General features: G+C 40.1%; 1 protein-coding gene across 1 annotated transcript in view; it reads left to right on the top strand.

Moving 5' to 3' along the window:
* The window catches only part of CATSPERB (catsper channel auxiliary subunit beta), a 138,548-nt gene that overhangs the window by 47,826 nt on the left and 76,692 nt on the right, over positions 1-14,030 (top strand). Inside the window, exons 8-13 of the mRNA XM_089908126.1 lie at positions 5,237-5,332; positions 5,472-5,590; positions 6,905-6,937; positions 12,079-12,145; positions 12,443-12,489; positions 12,897-13,049. Of these exons, the coding sequence (XP_089764252.1) occupies positions 5,237-5,332; positions 5,472-5,590; positions 6,905-6,937; positions 12,079-12,145; positions 12,443-12,489; positions 12,897-13,049 (515 nt within the window). The remainder of the gene's footprint in view (positions 1-5,236; positions 5,333-5,471; positions 5,591-6,904; positions 6,938-12,078; positions 12,146-12,442; positions 12,490-12,896; positions 13,050-14,030) is intronic.

Here is a 14,030-nt window from a genome sequence, read left to right as displayed (position 1 = left end):
AAGATTATAATTTTAAAAATCCTGTTCAGAAAGTAATAAACCCCAATAGGGACCTAGAAATAAACAAAAAATGACTTGCAAGGCCTGTTGTATAGAAATTATAAAACTTTAATGAAGGCTATAAAAAAAAGACTAAAAAAGATATTTTATGTTCATGAACAGGAATTTCTGGTATTGTAAAGATGTTAATTCTCTCCAAGTTTATCAATCAGTTTGATACAAGTCCAAGAAAAATTACAGCAGTATTTTGTGTGTGTGGAAATTGATAAGCCAATCCCAAAATTCAGGTGGGAGAATAAAGCAACATGAATAACAAACATAATTTTAAAGAAGAATAAAAAGCACAATAGGTTGCCTACCATGACTTATTATAAAGTAATAGATTCAAGCAGTATGCACTGGTATAGGAATAGACAGATAGCCTTGCCCCAGATTTCTTTGAATTCCTAATGTCTTGCAGTCTTTTAGATACCTCTAGCTTGGAGTGCCTGCTTGTGCTGAATTAGTTTAGAAAGCCTGTGTCTCTTTTTCCTCTCTCTAAACCAGATGGAAACTCCATTTCTACCTTTGTTCCACGGATGCCAGGCTAGGGCCCCCTCCTCCTCTCTGTCCAAAGCTGCCTTACTTTTGTGAGTCACAGGAAAAGAGCCAGTCTCTGCATCCTGCCACACCCCTGAGAGTCATAGGAGAGAAGAGGCAGTCTCAACTCCTTGGGGTCTCACTCACCCGATCGCTTCAACGTCTCAAGAAAAGAAACAGTTTGGAAACCTGTTTTTAGATGAAGCCACCTTTTCCCCCAGCTGGCCCCCACTGCGCTGAAGCAGAAAGTAAGTTCCCACAGTATCCAGCCTAACTAGCAGTTTCTTTGTGAGGCCCTGGTTTGTCCACATACCGGGTTTCATCCCACAGGGAGTTAATGGTGGGAACAGGTATCCAGGAGCCCCATGTGTTCCAGTTTCGACTTATTACCCACCTTTCTCCTCTATGACACTCCTAATGCCATCATGCCTCTCACCCCAGTTCTGTGTCACCGCCAGAAACCTAAGTCTCCAGGTCACTTATGGTTACTCTATCCCACATACTGCTCTGGACTTCCTTTAAATTCACGCAAACTTCTGTCCCTCTCCATCTACCCAAATCCATTCATTGGAATTTGTGGTCTGTCATCAGCAAATTCCCCTGTACTACTAATCTTTTCTCAGAATGGTCCCTTAACTTTCTTGCCATAAAGAATAATCTGGCCACTCCCAGTTAACATTCTTTCCCCTGCGGCCCTGTCACATGTCACATGCCTGAGTCTCAAGGGGCATTGTCCTTCTTCCTTAAGGGCTACTTATTAATAATTACTCCTGTCTTCTCATTCAGAATGCCCAGCTCCTTTGAACTCAGACTTTACTCCCTCTAACTCTTCTTGGTTGGCAGCCTGTGATGACCTTCCCATCACTCACACTCATGGATGAGTTTAGCGTCTGGACCCCTGCCTTCCTCTACACCTTATTTTTGTCACTATGTTTGGTGATTTCACCACCCATATGGATCGATGCTTTCAAGGCCTCCTCTCCTCCAATGATCTTTCCCCCATCTTACTTCCGTGGTCATTTTCTTGACCTTGTTGTCTCTGATGTTGTTACTGTCTCCAAAATCTTCACTACAACCATCTCGCGCTCTGCCCACTACCTTCTGTTCTTTCAGTCTACCCTAGTACTCACACTCTGACATTTCTTTGATTTCATGGAGACTTCAATATGTTGTTTCTACCACTTTTTTCACTCCTCAACATCCTTAACTTTTTCACCATAATTTTCATAGTCTCTCCTTATAAATACTTCTGTAACTTTTTTGCCTGCACAGTCCCCACTCTCCTTAAAACCACCTCTATGCCACTGGAATAGCAGAATATTACTAGAGAAAAGTTGCACACCAGTCTCACCTTAAAATTCCACGAAGTGGTCACTATAAATTCATGATCGCAGGTCTCAAGTGGGTACTCAGCACTGCCCGGAAATCTTACCTCTCTTCCCTGGTCTGTTTATTTTCCCACTCTGCAAAATGACCTTGTCACACCTCTTCCCACTCCTCACACACTCTACCTCACCTCCTTTCCTCCTCTGGTCTCAGCTGTGCCTTTAATACTTGATGTAGAAGAGAAAGACTGATCGCAAGGCACTCCATCATCGCTCCTGTGCGCGTCTGCCACCCTACTTGCCTTTGTACTTGCGTGCTTTGCCTTCTTGCCTGTTGCATCGTGAGAAGTGTCTCTGCTGCTACCAAAGGCCACTCCTCACCCCTCGTGTCCTGCATCCCATTCTCCCCAGTCATCTGGACAACGTTGCTCCTGCATCTGTCCCGCAGTTCTCACCTTTCTCTCCCGTATCATCATGCTTTCCCTCTTTACTGGATTAGAGGCATTAGCATACAAACATACCCTAAAATCCCCCATCTTAGCCAAAATCTTCATTTATCTCACTTTACCACTATCCCTCATCCCTCTGTTCTCCTTCAGACAAAATGTATGGGAAGAATTTATTGTAGGTGGTGCTACATTTTCCACCTCCCATTTTATCTTCATTTCACTGCATATTGGATTGTTGCCATCACTGTTCTGAAACAATTCTTCCCAAGATCGCCAGTGATCTCCATGTTGCTGATTCCAACAGCCAATTCTTTATCCTCATTCTACTTTCCCTCCCAGCAGAATTTGACACAGTTAACCACTTTATTTCTCCTCAAAACACTTTATTCTCTTGGGTTCTTGACACCACCTTCAGTTACATTTATCTCACCACATTGATCACTCCTTAGTTTTCTAAGCCTGCTCTTTTGTTGTGACCCCTAAAGTGTCAATGAAATGGGGCTTTGTCCTCGACTCTCCTTCCTTATGTAACCAGATTCTCTCTGGGAAACTTAATCCAGTCCTCTGGTAATAATGCCACCTTCAGGCTAATGATCCCTGAATTTGTATTTCTGGTGCTGACCACTTCCTTGAAGCTAAATTCCTATATTCAGTTGTCTGTTTTACAATTCCTCTTGATGCATCTCAGCTATAACAAGTCTAAGCCTGAACTCTTGATTCATCTCCCTCTAAAATCTGTTCTCCTCCAGTATTCTTCATCCCAATTCATATCCAATTACTCAAAAATAAAATCTAGCGTACACTCTTGACTGTTCTTACTCTGATGGCATTCCAGGACGATGCCACATCCAGCGTCTATCCTCAGTGTGACCACTTCTCTCCTCTGCTAAAGTCTTTGTCAAGTCAGCACTGGTTTTCCACGAGACTAATTCACAGCCTCTTAAGTGGTCTCCCTGTTTCTAAACCCGGTACAACTCACCCTCCGTACAGCCACCACAGTGATCTCAAGTGTAAAACAAATCACATCATTTTCCTGCTTCAGACATTCCAATGGCTTCCCTTTGCCCATTAGAATAAAATCCAAAATCTTTGCAAAATCTACATCAGCTTCTGTAACCCTGGGATGCAATTGTGGCCAGTGTGTCATAGAGAGTGGCCTATAACTTAATTTCAGGCTAAAATATCAACCAGAATAAAGCATTTATTTTACTGCTTACTGCTCCATTAAATATTTCTAGACTCTGCAGGAATCCAGTCATGTGATATGCTGCACACCTATAATCATCCCCACTTAGAATATAGTGTGGTGTTATCTGCAGAACTAGATTTCATGCTTAGAAAGGCACAAGCTTGTCTTTAGCTTTCCTCTTTCTGGAAAAAGTGGATGATGATAACATTTCCTTCTACATCTTTCCCTACACAGAAAACACAGAAAAGAGCTGGGAGTTAAACACACACTTCACAATACGAGTGACCCTACATTCATCTTTTGGAAACAAAGCATGTGCGTTGGATTATCAACTCTTTTCAGGCTCCCTCTACCCTCCACCGCCCCCACAGTTATGCCTGTTGACTAGACTTCAGATTAATGTTCTGCATTTAAAACACAAAAGACTCGGGACTTCCCTGGCGGTCCAGTGGCTAAGACTCCGCGCTTCTACTGTAGGGAACGTGGGTTCGATCCCTGGTGGGGGAACTAAGATCCCGCGTGCTGTGTGGGCGGCACAGCCAAATAAATAAATAAATAAAACCAAAGAACAAATATTAAAAAAAAAACTAGATAAGAATTTAAAAAATAAATAAAACACAAAAGACTCTAAGCATTCCTAGCTATGGCCAAGGAAAGGTGAGACCAAGGAGCAAAGCGCTTTCAGTATTTCCAACATGCTCAGTCTCCTTTTAATAAGTTCTCATAAGTTTTAATAGGTTTAATATTCTCATATTAACAGGGTTTTTTTCTATTTTTAAAATCACAAATATTAAAGTAAATCACTTTATAAGTAAATCAAACATAGTTTCTTCCCTCTTGAGGTTCACATTTTAATTTTCTTCTTTGGAGTTTTTGTACTGTTGACTATAATTATATTCTTGAAATAGGAACATATTTTTTGCTTAGAAGGATATTGTCAGGGAGGAAAAGCTCTTCCTGTACCCTCTTAGGTTATGATTGGGGGCCTACAAATTAACCAAGACATTAGCAGGAGAAAAGACATGCAATTTTTATTAATATTTATATTCACAAGAGTTCACAGAAAAGAAATTCAAAGAAGTGGTTAAACTTGGGGACTTATGTACCATCTTAACAAAGGAAAGGGGTCTAGGCCTCAAGGGACAAGAAACTGTGGAGAAGTGCCAAGGAAATATGTGGGTGGACTAATGGGAGATAAGAGTTATTTTAGTAAAGTCTGTTTATGCAAACTCATCTTGGTGTCAACTCCCTGTCTCTGGTGATAAAATTGCTCTCTGTTCTCTTCCTGATACAGAGTGAGGTTGTTAGAAAATGCCCTGCTTTTAGGCAGGCAAGGGGAGGCACAGAACTCTTCCTGGATCCGTTGATTCTCAGTTGCCTCCAGCTCAAAATAATCCTTATGCCAAAGTGCCATATTCTGCGGGTGGCATATTCTGATCCCCTTCAATACAAAACAAAATCCTTAATAACTAGATGGTTGGCTAAACTCCTGTGGTGTAACCCAAGTTACTTTATCTTCCAGTGCTGGGGGAAGTGAGATTCAAACTGAAGGAGGGGAGTTGAGGCAGGGGTGGAGAGTGGGCTGGAAGGTGGGGCAGATGCAGGCTCTGCCCACTAAAGACCTAGCACCTTAGGAGTTGGTTATTCACTTTGCAAAGTTGCGTTGCCTTAATTTCCCTTTTCTCTCATGGTAGGTGTTTACATAGGCCTCAGCTTTTCTGGATTTTGGAATTATGATGATACCACGTGGTATAACCTGACAGACATGGTCTATTCCCAAGTTGGAGAAGGTAATTCGTCTAACAGTGCCTTCATCGTCAGCATTTCCTTTACATCAACACTTGATGGATATTTATGAAATGTCTTTGCTTTGCTGAAGACGTCACTTTTTCCTTACTTTTTAACCCATGGTATGATTTCTTCCTTTAGAACACACAGAGCTTTCCATGGTGGATATGGTTTTAACAAATCATTTTTTAGTTATCCTCACCTCTTTGGGTCTTTTTATAAGTGGAGATCTTCGCTATCCATCCTCCTCTGTCTTAATGGTAGGTGAATTGCTCTGTAACTAATAACCTTAAGTATCTTCTGTGACATAAAGCAGAAATAGTGGATACTTGAGTTATGTATCTTAGAACTAAAATGCTTCTTCCTTTTAAAAAACGTAAAAGCGTAATATAGTGACATTTTCCTTTGCCTTATAGTGTTGAATACATCATTTGGAAATGGTGCTGGCTTTATTGCTATACAAATTTATGAGACGTTTCAAATAATTCATATAGAAAATACCCTATATACTTATAAATAGTCATACATGTTCCCAAAATGCTTTAAGGTACATAAAGCCAGATATAATATTACAAAATAACATAAATTAAAATTATGTCCTTCTGATGAGTTTTTTCTTTTTATTCTTAAATGGCTATATCAAAGCTTCGACACCATGTTTTTTGTTTTAAAGCGCTTCCTCAGCTTCTGCTTTGTCACTCCCATCTGCTCCAAAATAGGGCATTGAAAAGAGACATTAATTAATAAATAAATAAATAAAGTAATTAAAAGCAAGTTTTGGGATTGAGAGAAGGAAAATCAATTCTTAAGTATGTTAATAAATAGCTCTCAAAATTACCTCAACAGAAATAAGATCAGTAATAAAGACTTAGGAACAGTAGGAGAAGAGATTGGGGAAGTGTAGAAGGGATGATTGTATTGGTTAAGAAGTAGTTATTTCTTATACATGGTAATTACTACCTTTTTTCAGGTTTACAGATATTCACAACCTTCCTTCTTCCTCATTATCTCTAAGAAAGTATCATTTGTTGCTCAGACAACTAATAGATCAGGCCTTTTATGTGCTTATCGTGTGGTTGCTAAAGAAGAGACTTGAAACAGCCAGGAGCAGTGACCTGAGGTCAAAGCACAGAGAGTGAGGTGTGGGCTGTGCATCCTGAGGGCCTGGTCTAGGAGCTGCCCTGGGCTGGACAGAAGACAGAGTGGCCATGGAGAAAATAGTGGGATAAGGATGTGCCTTCCTAAACCCCAGTCGGTGGCTGACCTAGTTTCTTCCTGTACACTTCTTAACTCCTCCATTTAAATCATTAAAAAGTGGGGTTTTGATCTCAAATCCTTTCTGGAATTAAGTTAAAGTATAAATAAATTAATCAAATGGTGGAACAAGGCAAAGACTGAGGGGGAAATCTCCAAGATACCCTGCAAACTACTTAAGAAGCTGGTTTTAGTGTTTGATACTCCTAACTGCTGGGATGTAAAAAACATCATCTCCTTTAGTATAATTTAAATTGCTGTTTTGTTATGCCTTCCAATTTACAAGCAAAGATTAAAATTCCTTTTTTTCTTTCTTCTAGTTTTCAAGGGCAGACTTTTGTGGTTTCGAAAGGGTAAGAAGCTTTCAATTTCCAAGGGTTGGTTAAAAGATATGTGTTTCCTTGGTGACCTAAGAGATGAGGTACAAGACAAGAATTCATAATATAGATTATTATTGCTGATACTATAATATTATTTACAGTTTGAACTAAAAACACGTATTTCCAGTAACCATTAAGCAATGATATCCCCTTCTGTTTCAAAGGAGGAAATGCCCCCTCTTTGTCTTTGAGGTGGTCCCCACCCCATCTTTATATGTTCTGTCCAGGATTGCTGTGGTTGTTCAGTGCATTCTGCACAAGGACACCCAATTGAAAAGATAGTGAGAGCCGAAATATGGCTAACACTTGACTCCCCAATCCGCTTACCCCCCACCCCCGTGTGGGTCTGTGCCTACCTTGTCTTTCTTTTTTTTTTTTTTATAAATATATTTATTTTATTTATTTATCTTTGGCTGCACTGAGTCTTTGTTACTGCGCACGGGCTTCTCATGCGGTGGCTTCTCTTGTTGCGGAGCACAGGCTCCAGGCACGCGGGCTTCAGTAGTTGTGGCGCACGGGCTTAGTTGCTCCGCAGCAGCGTGTGGGATCTTCCTGCATCAGGGCTCAGAACCCGTGTCCCCTGCCTTGGCAGGCAGTTTCTTAACCACCGCACCACCAGGGAAGTCCCGGGGCACTCTTTCTAATTTGATACAAGTACCACGTAAGCTCTGATTCTACAGCTCTGATTCCGGATTTTGTTCCATCAGTTATCTCCCCTCTCTGTTACGAGGTCAAGTTCTGAGATCCAACTAAGTCATTCCCATCAACATATAAGCATGCTTTAGTTTGGAAAGCACAACAAAATTATGAGCATTTCTAGCCTTTTGCCATGTCTCCTCCCCATCCTGTCCTCATACAGGCCTGTGGACACACACTCACCTGTGCATACACACGCACGCTCACTCACACTGTCTAAAGCAAAGGGGCACTTATTTCTCAGGAAACAAAAGGAACTGACTTCTTGCTGTATTGATGGGAAGAAACGTGAAGCTGAGAACTGGGAAGGCCAGGGAGGCGAAAGTGATTTACATCAGAAAGAGCAAGGGGGGAAACTGTCAAGAGAGAATTCCAAACCTAGCTAAACTATATCATTCAAGAATGAGGGTGAAGAAAAGAAATTGTCACAGATAAGGCATCAGGAGAGCTTACTATCCAGAGACTCCCGTGAAGGAGTGGGATGCCAGAAATAAAGACAGACCTAGAAATGTAAGCTGTAAGTGAGACAGGAACCTTGTTTGTGCTTTTTACCAGACCTAAGCCTGCCCTTCTTTTTTTTATAGCTGCAAATATTCCGTTGTGTGAACTTAACCAGAGTTTACTTAGCCTGTCTCCTATTGATGGATACTTGGGTAGTTTTCTAATCTTTTGCTTTTGTATTACAAACAATGCTGCCATTAATAATTTATACCGAACAAGTTTGTACATGTCTGGGTGTATCAGTACAATACATTCCTGGAACTTGGATTCACACATCAAGGAGTAAATGCTTGTGCAATATTAAAAGACAGTCACAAATTGCCCTTCATAGAGGTTTTTACCATTTACAAGGATATTAAAATAAATCCTCCTGAGCTAAAATGTTCCAGCAAAACACAGGGGTTTCTGGTAGTGATGAGGGAGAGGGGAACTACAAGTTTCCCAAAGATAGTGAGGTCGTGTGGCAGGGGAAAGAAAGGGGGAAGTGAACTTATTCTTAAAAGTATAGGGATTTACCTTTGGGAAAGACATCTTCTAAAATGATTGAAGGAAGGATAGTAAGAATGGGGTGTATGTGGCTGTCCAGCCAGGAATTTGAAGGAGTTAATACTTGGTGATTTATTCATTCACTTATTCATCTATTCAACAGATGTTTGTTGAGCCAGGCTTATTTAGACAAAGAAGATTCCATAGTGAACAAGACAGATAAAGTCCTGACTGTCCTGTAGCTCCCCATTCTCCTGAGGGAGCTAGACCATGAACAAGTACACAAATATATGCAGAATATGATTGTAGAGAGTAACAAGGGTTTACTGAAATTAAAGCAGGAAAGAGAAATAGAGAGTGAAGGGAAGATAATATTGTATTTAAGCATGGTGATTATAGCAGGCCTCTCCAAGGAGGTGAAATTTAAGCAGAAACTCAAATTATTTGAAGAAATGATTTCGACAAAATATGTCCAGACAGAGGTGCAGGGGCCCTAAATTGGGAACTTGGCGTGAGGCAAAATCTGTTATACGTCTATACTCAATGTATATTGAGTGCAATATGCGGTCTCAAACCTCTCAATACCAATTGCTGTCATTTGTCACCCTATTTTATCTGTTGAGCCCTCTGACTAGCCTCGCCAGACTTTAGGTTTTGTGTCAAGAACTATCCTATTTACCATTGTATGCTATTATTAGGCTGCCTTGTAGATAGGCTGTCTCAATAAATATTTGCAGAATCCATGAGTGAATAAATGAAGATGGACAGGGGTCCAATCTTGGATGAGCTTAGTAGCCATGCAGCATGGAACTTTGAACAGTCATATACCTCTCTGGGCCTCAATTTCTTCATTTTAAAATGGGCATGACAATATCTACCTCTTAGAGGTGAAGTGATTAAATAACATTACATAAGAAACACCTCAGGGCTTCCCTGGTGGTGCAGTGGTTGAGAGTCCGTCTGCCGATGCAGGGGACACGGGTTCGTGCCCTGGTCTGGGAAGATCCCACATGCCGTGGAGCGGCTGGGCCCGTGAGCCATGGCCGCTGAGCCTGTGCGTCCGGAGCCTGTGCTCCGCAACGGGAGAGGCCACAACAGTGAGAGGCCCGCATACCGCAAAAAAAAAAAAAAAAAAAAAAAGAAACACCTCAGTGTTCATAAGAACACCGGTTCACAAATCAAAGTAGTAACTTAAAAAAAAAAAGCTGGGTTTTCTCCCCAAACAGATAGTCAGAAACTTCTGAAGGCAAATGATAGAAACCAAACTAAAACTGATTTTAGCAAAGGAGAGGAAGTTGTTGGCTCATGTGAACAGGGAATTCAAGGAGTGAATGAATCCAGCTTCCAGACATGACTGGATTTAGTGACTAACAGATGTCCGTCCAACCCTGTCTTCTCAGCATTTGAGTCTGTTTTCCTCTGCATTAGCTTCATTCTCAGTGGGTTTTCTCCAATTGTCAGTAAGAATAGCCACCAGGTTTATGTGCCATCAGTTTAGCACTCCCCACAGGAATAAAGTATCTCTTCCCCGGTGGTTCCAGCAAGCCTCAGGGCCTACTCATTAACCTGACTTGGATGTGTGTTCATTCCTGACCTATCTTTGTGACTCTAAATCAGGCCTGGGGCATGAGCTCACCCTTGGAATAAAGTCAGCCTGATCAGATTAAATTATCCCCAAGGATATTCACTGGACTATTACGAGTTTTATTCCAGGTAGGAAAAAAAAAAAAAAGAAGGGATCTAAAGAGTAAAAAAGGAATCAGGGCCCGATAAAGATTCTATACTAATTGCCCAGCTATAATCATGATAATTATGGCATCCTGAAAATCTGAAGATTTATATGAGAACTCAAAAGGCTCATTTGATATAAAACCATAGGTTGAAATTCAAATAAATTATTGTCCGCTCCATTTTAAAAGGCTTTTTTGTTTGTTCAGTGGTTTTATCAGTATATAATTCATATAGCATAAAATTCACCCACTTAAAGTGTACAACTCAATGGCCTTTAGTATATTCACAGAGTTGTGCAAGCATCACCGCAATCTATTCTAAAACATTTTAAAGGCTTTTAATGCACAGATTATGCAGATTTTATTACTGGTCTTTAAAAATGTAAGAAGGTCTTCCTTTTGTCTCAACAATAATATGAGAGTCAGAATCTTCCTATGTTGACTAAAAACAAAAAAATACACAGGGCTTCCCTGGAGGCGCAGTGGTTGAGAGACCGCCTGCCAATGCAGGGGACACGGGTTTGTGCCCCGGTCCGGGAAGATCCCACATGCCGCGGAGCGGCTGGGCCTGTGAGCCATGGCCGCTGAGCCTACACGTCCAGAGCCTGTGCTCCGCGACGGGAGAGGCCACAACGGTGAGAGTCCCGCGTACCGCAAAAAAAAAAAAAAAAAAAAACCCACAACCTAGAAGTTCAGTTATGTTTTATTCAGTGGACAAAACTGAGGACACGAGCCTGGGACACAGACTCTCAGATAGCTCTGAGAGACTGCTCTTAAGAGGTAAGGGAACAGAAGGATATTTAGGAGTTTTTGCAACAAAGACCAGGTAGTCAGAACATCAAAAGATTACTGTTAATTAAAGAAAACCAGATATCTCAAGTTAAGGAATTTAGTCCTTTTTCTATGTACGGGAAGATGCAAGAGTCGGGGCTCCCTGAAATCATTCCTTTGATGTGCACCTCAGCTATCTGGGGCCAGTATCCTGTGCTTTGTCATCCTGAGTCTCCTCAGGGTGCATCCTTGGGGGGTGGTTGCAGTGACTGAGGGCTTGGCAGTGGGCAGCTCATTTGTCTCTGTCCTGAGTTCCCTCAGGGCTCACCATCGGAGTGGCTGTTCTGGCTTGATGGCTGCAACATCCTTTGTTTACTGATATGGCAGGCAACATTTTTTCAATGACACCTATAACAAAACCGTCTCAAATTCTTGCATATAATTCATATCCAACATGTATAATCTCACCTTCTTGGAAGCTTCTCCCGTATGACCAATTTTCCAAAACCTGTATTTTGTGGCTTTTTTTTCTTATTGCTTCTTGCTGCTGTCAGGCCTCTGGGAGGTCTCCTTAAACCTAGCTCAGCTGAAGGAGAATAAAAGATAAGCATGTGGCCCACTTTAACTGTAATGAAAGATCAACAGCTCCTGAGAGCCTCGGAAAGACAGCTCATAGATAGTAGCATCTTCCATTAACATATGTCAATCATGCGAAATTTCTTTTTATTCCTTTTTTGTGTGTTGTTCAAAAAGCATATTCTTGTTTCTTGTCCTCATTCTACGAACTTTTATTTTGCTGGCATACAGTTTTCCTTTTTTTATTTGCCTCACATTCCTGAACTATCGAACTTTTAGAATTTCTTATGTTTTTCTATTTTTACATCTTAAGGCTACATGTTGCCTAAATGACATTTTTGTTTATTTATGTAGGTTGACTACATCAAAGGAAAACTGTGGTATAATGAAAGATGTTTTGCTAACAGAGAACATTTTGAAGGTAAATTTTAGTTAAAGAACTATTAATAAGCTTTTTTCAACATAGCTAGCATATATAGATTAGATAAAATGAAATAAAATAAAAATAGAATTAAATATAAAGATAGGTTTGTTTTGTATAAGTTAATGGCCTAAAACTGGGGGAAAAATTAGTTTAAATCTGACACAATAGGCATGCCCTGTTGTAAGTGCAAGAAAATTGTATTGTAAATGATACAATTAAATTGTATCATTTAATTAGTGATACGTTTAAAAATATAGATGCTACTTATAATTTCTGTACCTTTATATTTTATAGTTGATTATGTTACTATCACCTTTGAGAGAAACAGGACCCTAAGTGAGGTATGGTATTAAATATTTTAAAAAGTAAGAAATTTTATTGTGCATGATTTCATAGGTTGTTATTAATCTAAAAAATGGCAATTCTGTAGACTCAAAAGCTTAACGATCACTCTTTGCTCCCAGTGGCGCCTGTACTTAGATTTAATGGTAATTACCTAATTATGTTAAATCTAGACCCACATAGTGGTTCTAGAAAAACAATCCATGCCAGAAAGGGATGCTTTGCAGTGTTTTCTGGACTCATATCCCCCAGAAGAGAAACACAGGCATTAAAGATATATCACTATTATTTGTGGCCAGTCATGACAACACAATTAGTGTTGTTCATTAGTTTATTTGCCTGCAAGAACTAATTAGGACTTTTATAGTTCAAGAATGGCATTAACTTTTCCTTTCTCTTTTTGTAGGCAAGCTCTTGTTTTTATAGTAAAGAACCATTTCTTGAATGGTTACCTTGCTTACCCCCCATTTCAAAAGGAATGAAAACTATTCTTTCAACTGTGGTAACATTTCTTGTTGACCAAGAGCAAAGTTCTGGAGTCTACCTCTTCCATAACCAGGTAGGCCTTATAGCCCAGAGGTGATTGCTGTTGATACCACAATAGTGAAAACTTACCTTTGCAAAACTTATTTCCAAGTTCTTTTTATCTTTGACAATAGAAGGTGATAAAATTGGCTACAGTGAAATTATTTATGGTTAACAATATAGTTTGATACTTCATAGATGTCTTGCCTCTTATTGTCATTCAGTTTGATGAAAATGGAAAATACAGAGCCGTTTGTGTAGTAATGCTTCTTTGCTTATTCTTCAGGAGAATGTAAGCTGAGCTTGGTCTATATAAATTTAAGTGTCTGTAAAATGGTTAGTTTAAATGAACAAAAAGTGGAACTAGCCCTACCCTCATGATTTTAGGGGAGAAAGAAAATAATTTTCCTCTGCCCTCTTATGTTCAGTTTTAGGGGCCCTGCAAATTAAACTGACAAAAGACAGATTAAGAGGAGAAAAGAAAACAATTTCTTTATGCATGCAGTGCACATACATGCGAGTGAAAGTCAGTGATGAATAATTCAAAAGGTAGTTAAAATTTGGAGGTTATATGCCATCTTAATAGTTTAAGGGGTTGAGTGAGAAAGGTACTTAAGGGAAAACAAATGAAAAGATAATGGTTTACAGGAGAACAAACAGGAGATAAGGAAATTTGTGATGTTTGTTTGTACAGGTATGCGTGGTCTTTCCGTCTCCTTCAGGGCCATAAAACTCCCCTGGAGAAGGGATTTGGGGTAGGTTTTGTTCACATTCTGCCTTCTGGGGAGTAGATCTGCTCTGAAGAGGAATTAATGGCAGCCTTTTATCCCAGAAGTTGCTGCTTTTCGGCAGATAAGGGAAGGATTTTGTCGCATCTCTTGAATCTCAAATATCTTCGGCTTAAAATAGTCTTTATACCAAAGTGACACATGCCTTGGGGGTGCATATGCTGATCCCTTCAAAATCATGATCTGACAGAACTGGAGTGTGGCCTAGGCATCCACACTTCTAAAAA

Source organism: Delphinapterus leucas, chromosome 2, assembly GCF_059928025.1.
Source record: "Delphinapterus leucas isolate spDelLeu-1000000601 "Yukka" chromosome 2, BTC_Dleu_Yukka2, whole genome shotgun sequence".
Lineage (NCBI taxonomy): Eukaryota > Metazoa > Chordata > Mammalia > Artiodactyla > Monodontidae > Delphinapterus > Delphinapterus leucas.
This window is presented reverse-complemented; position numbering and strand designations above follow the sequence as displayed.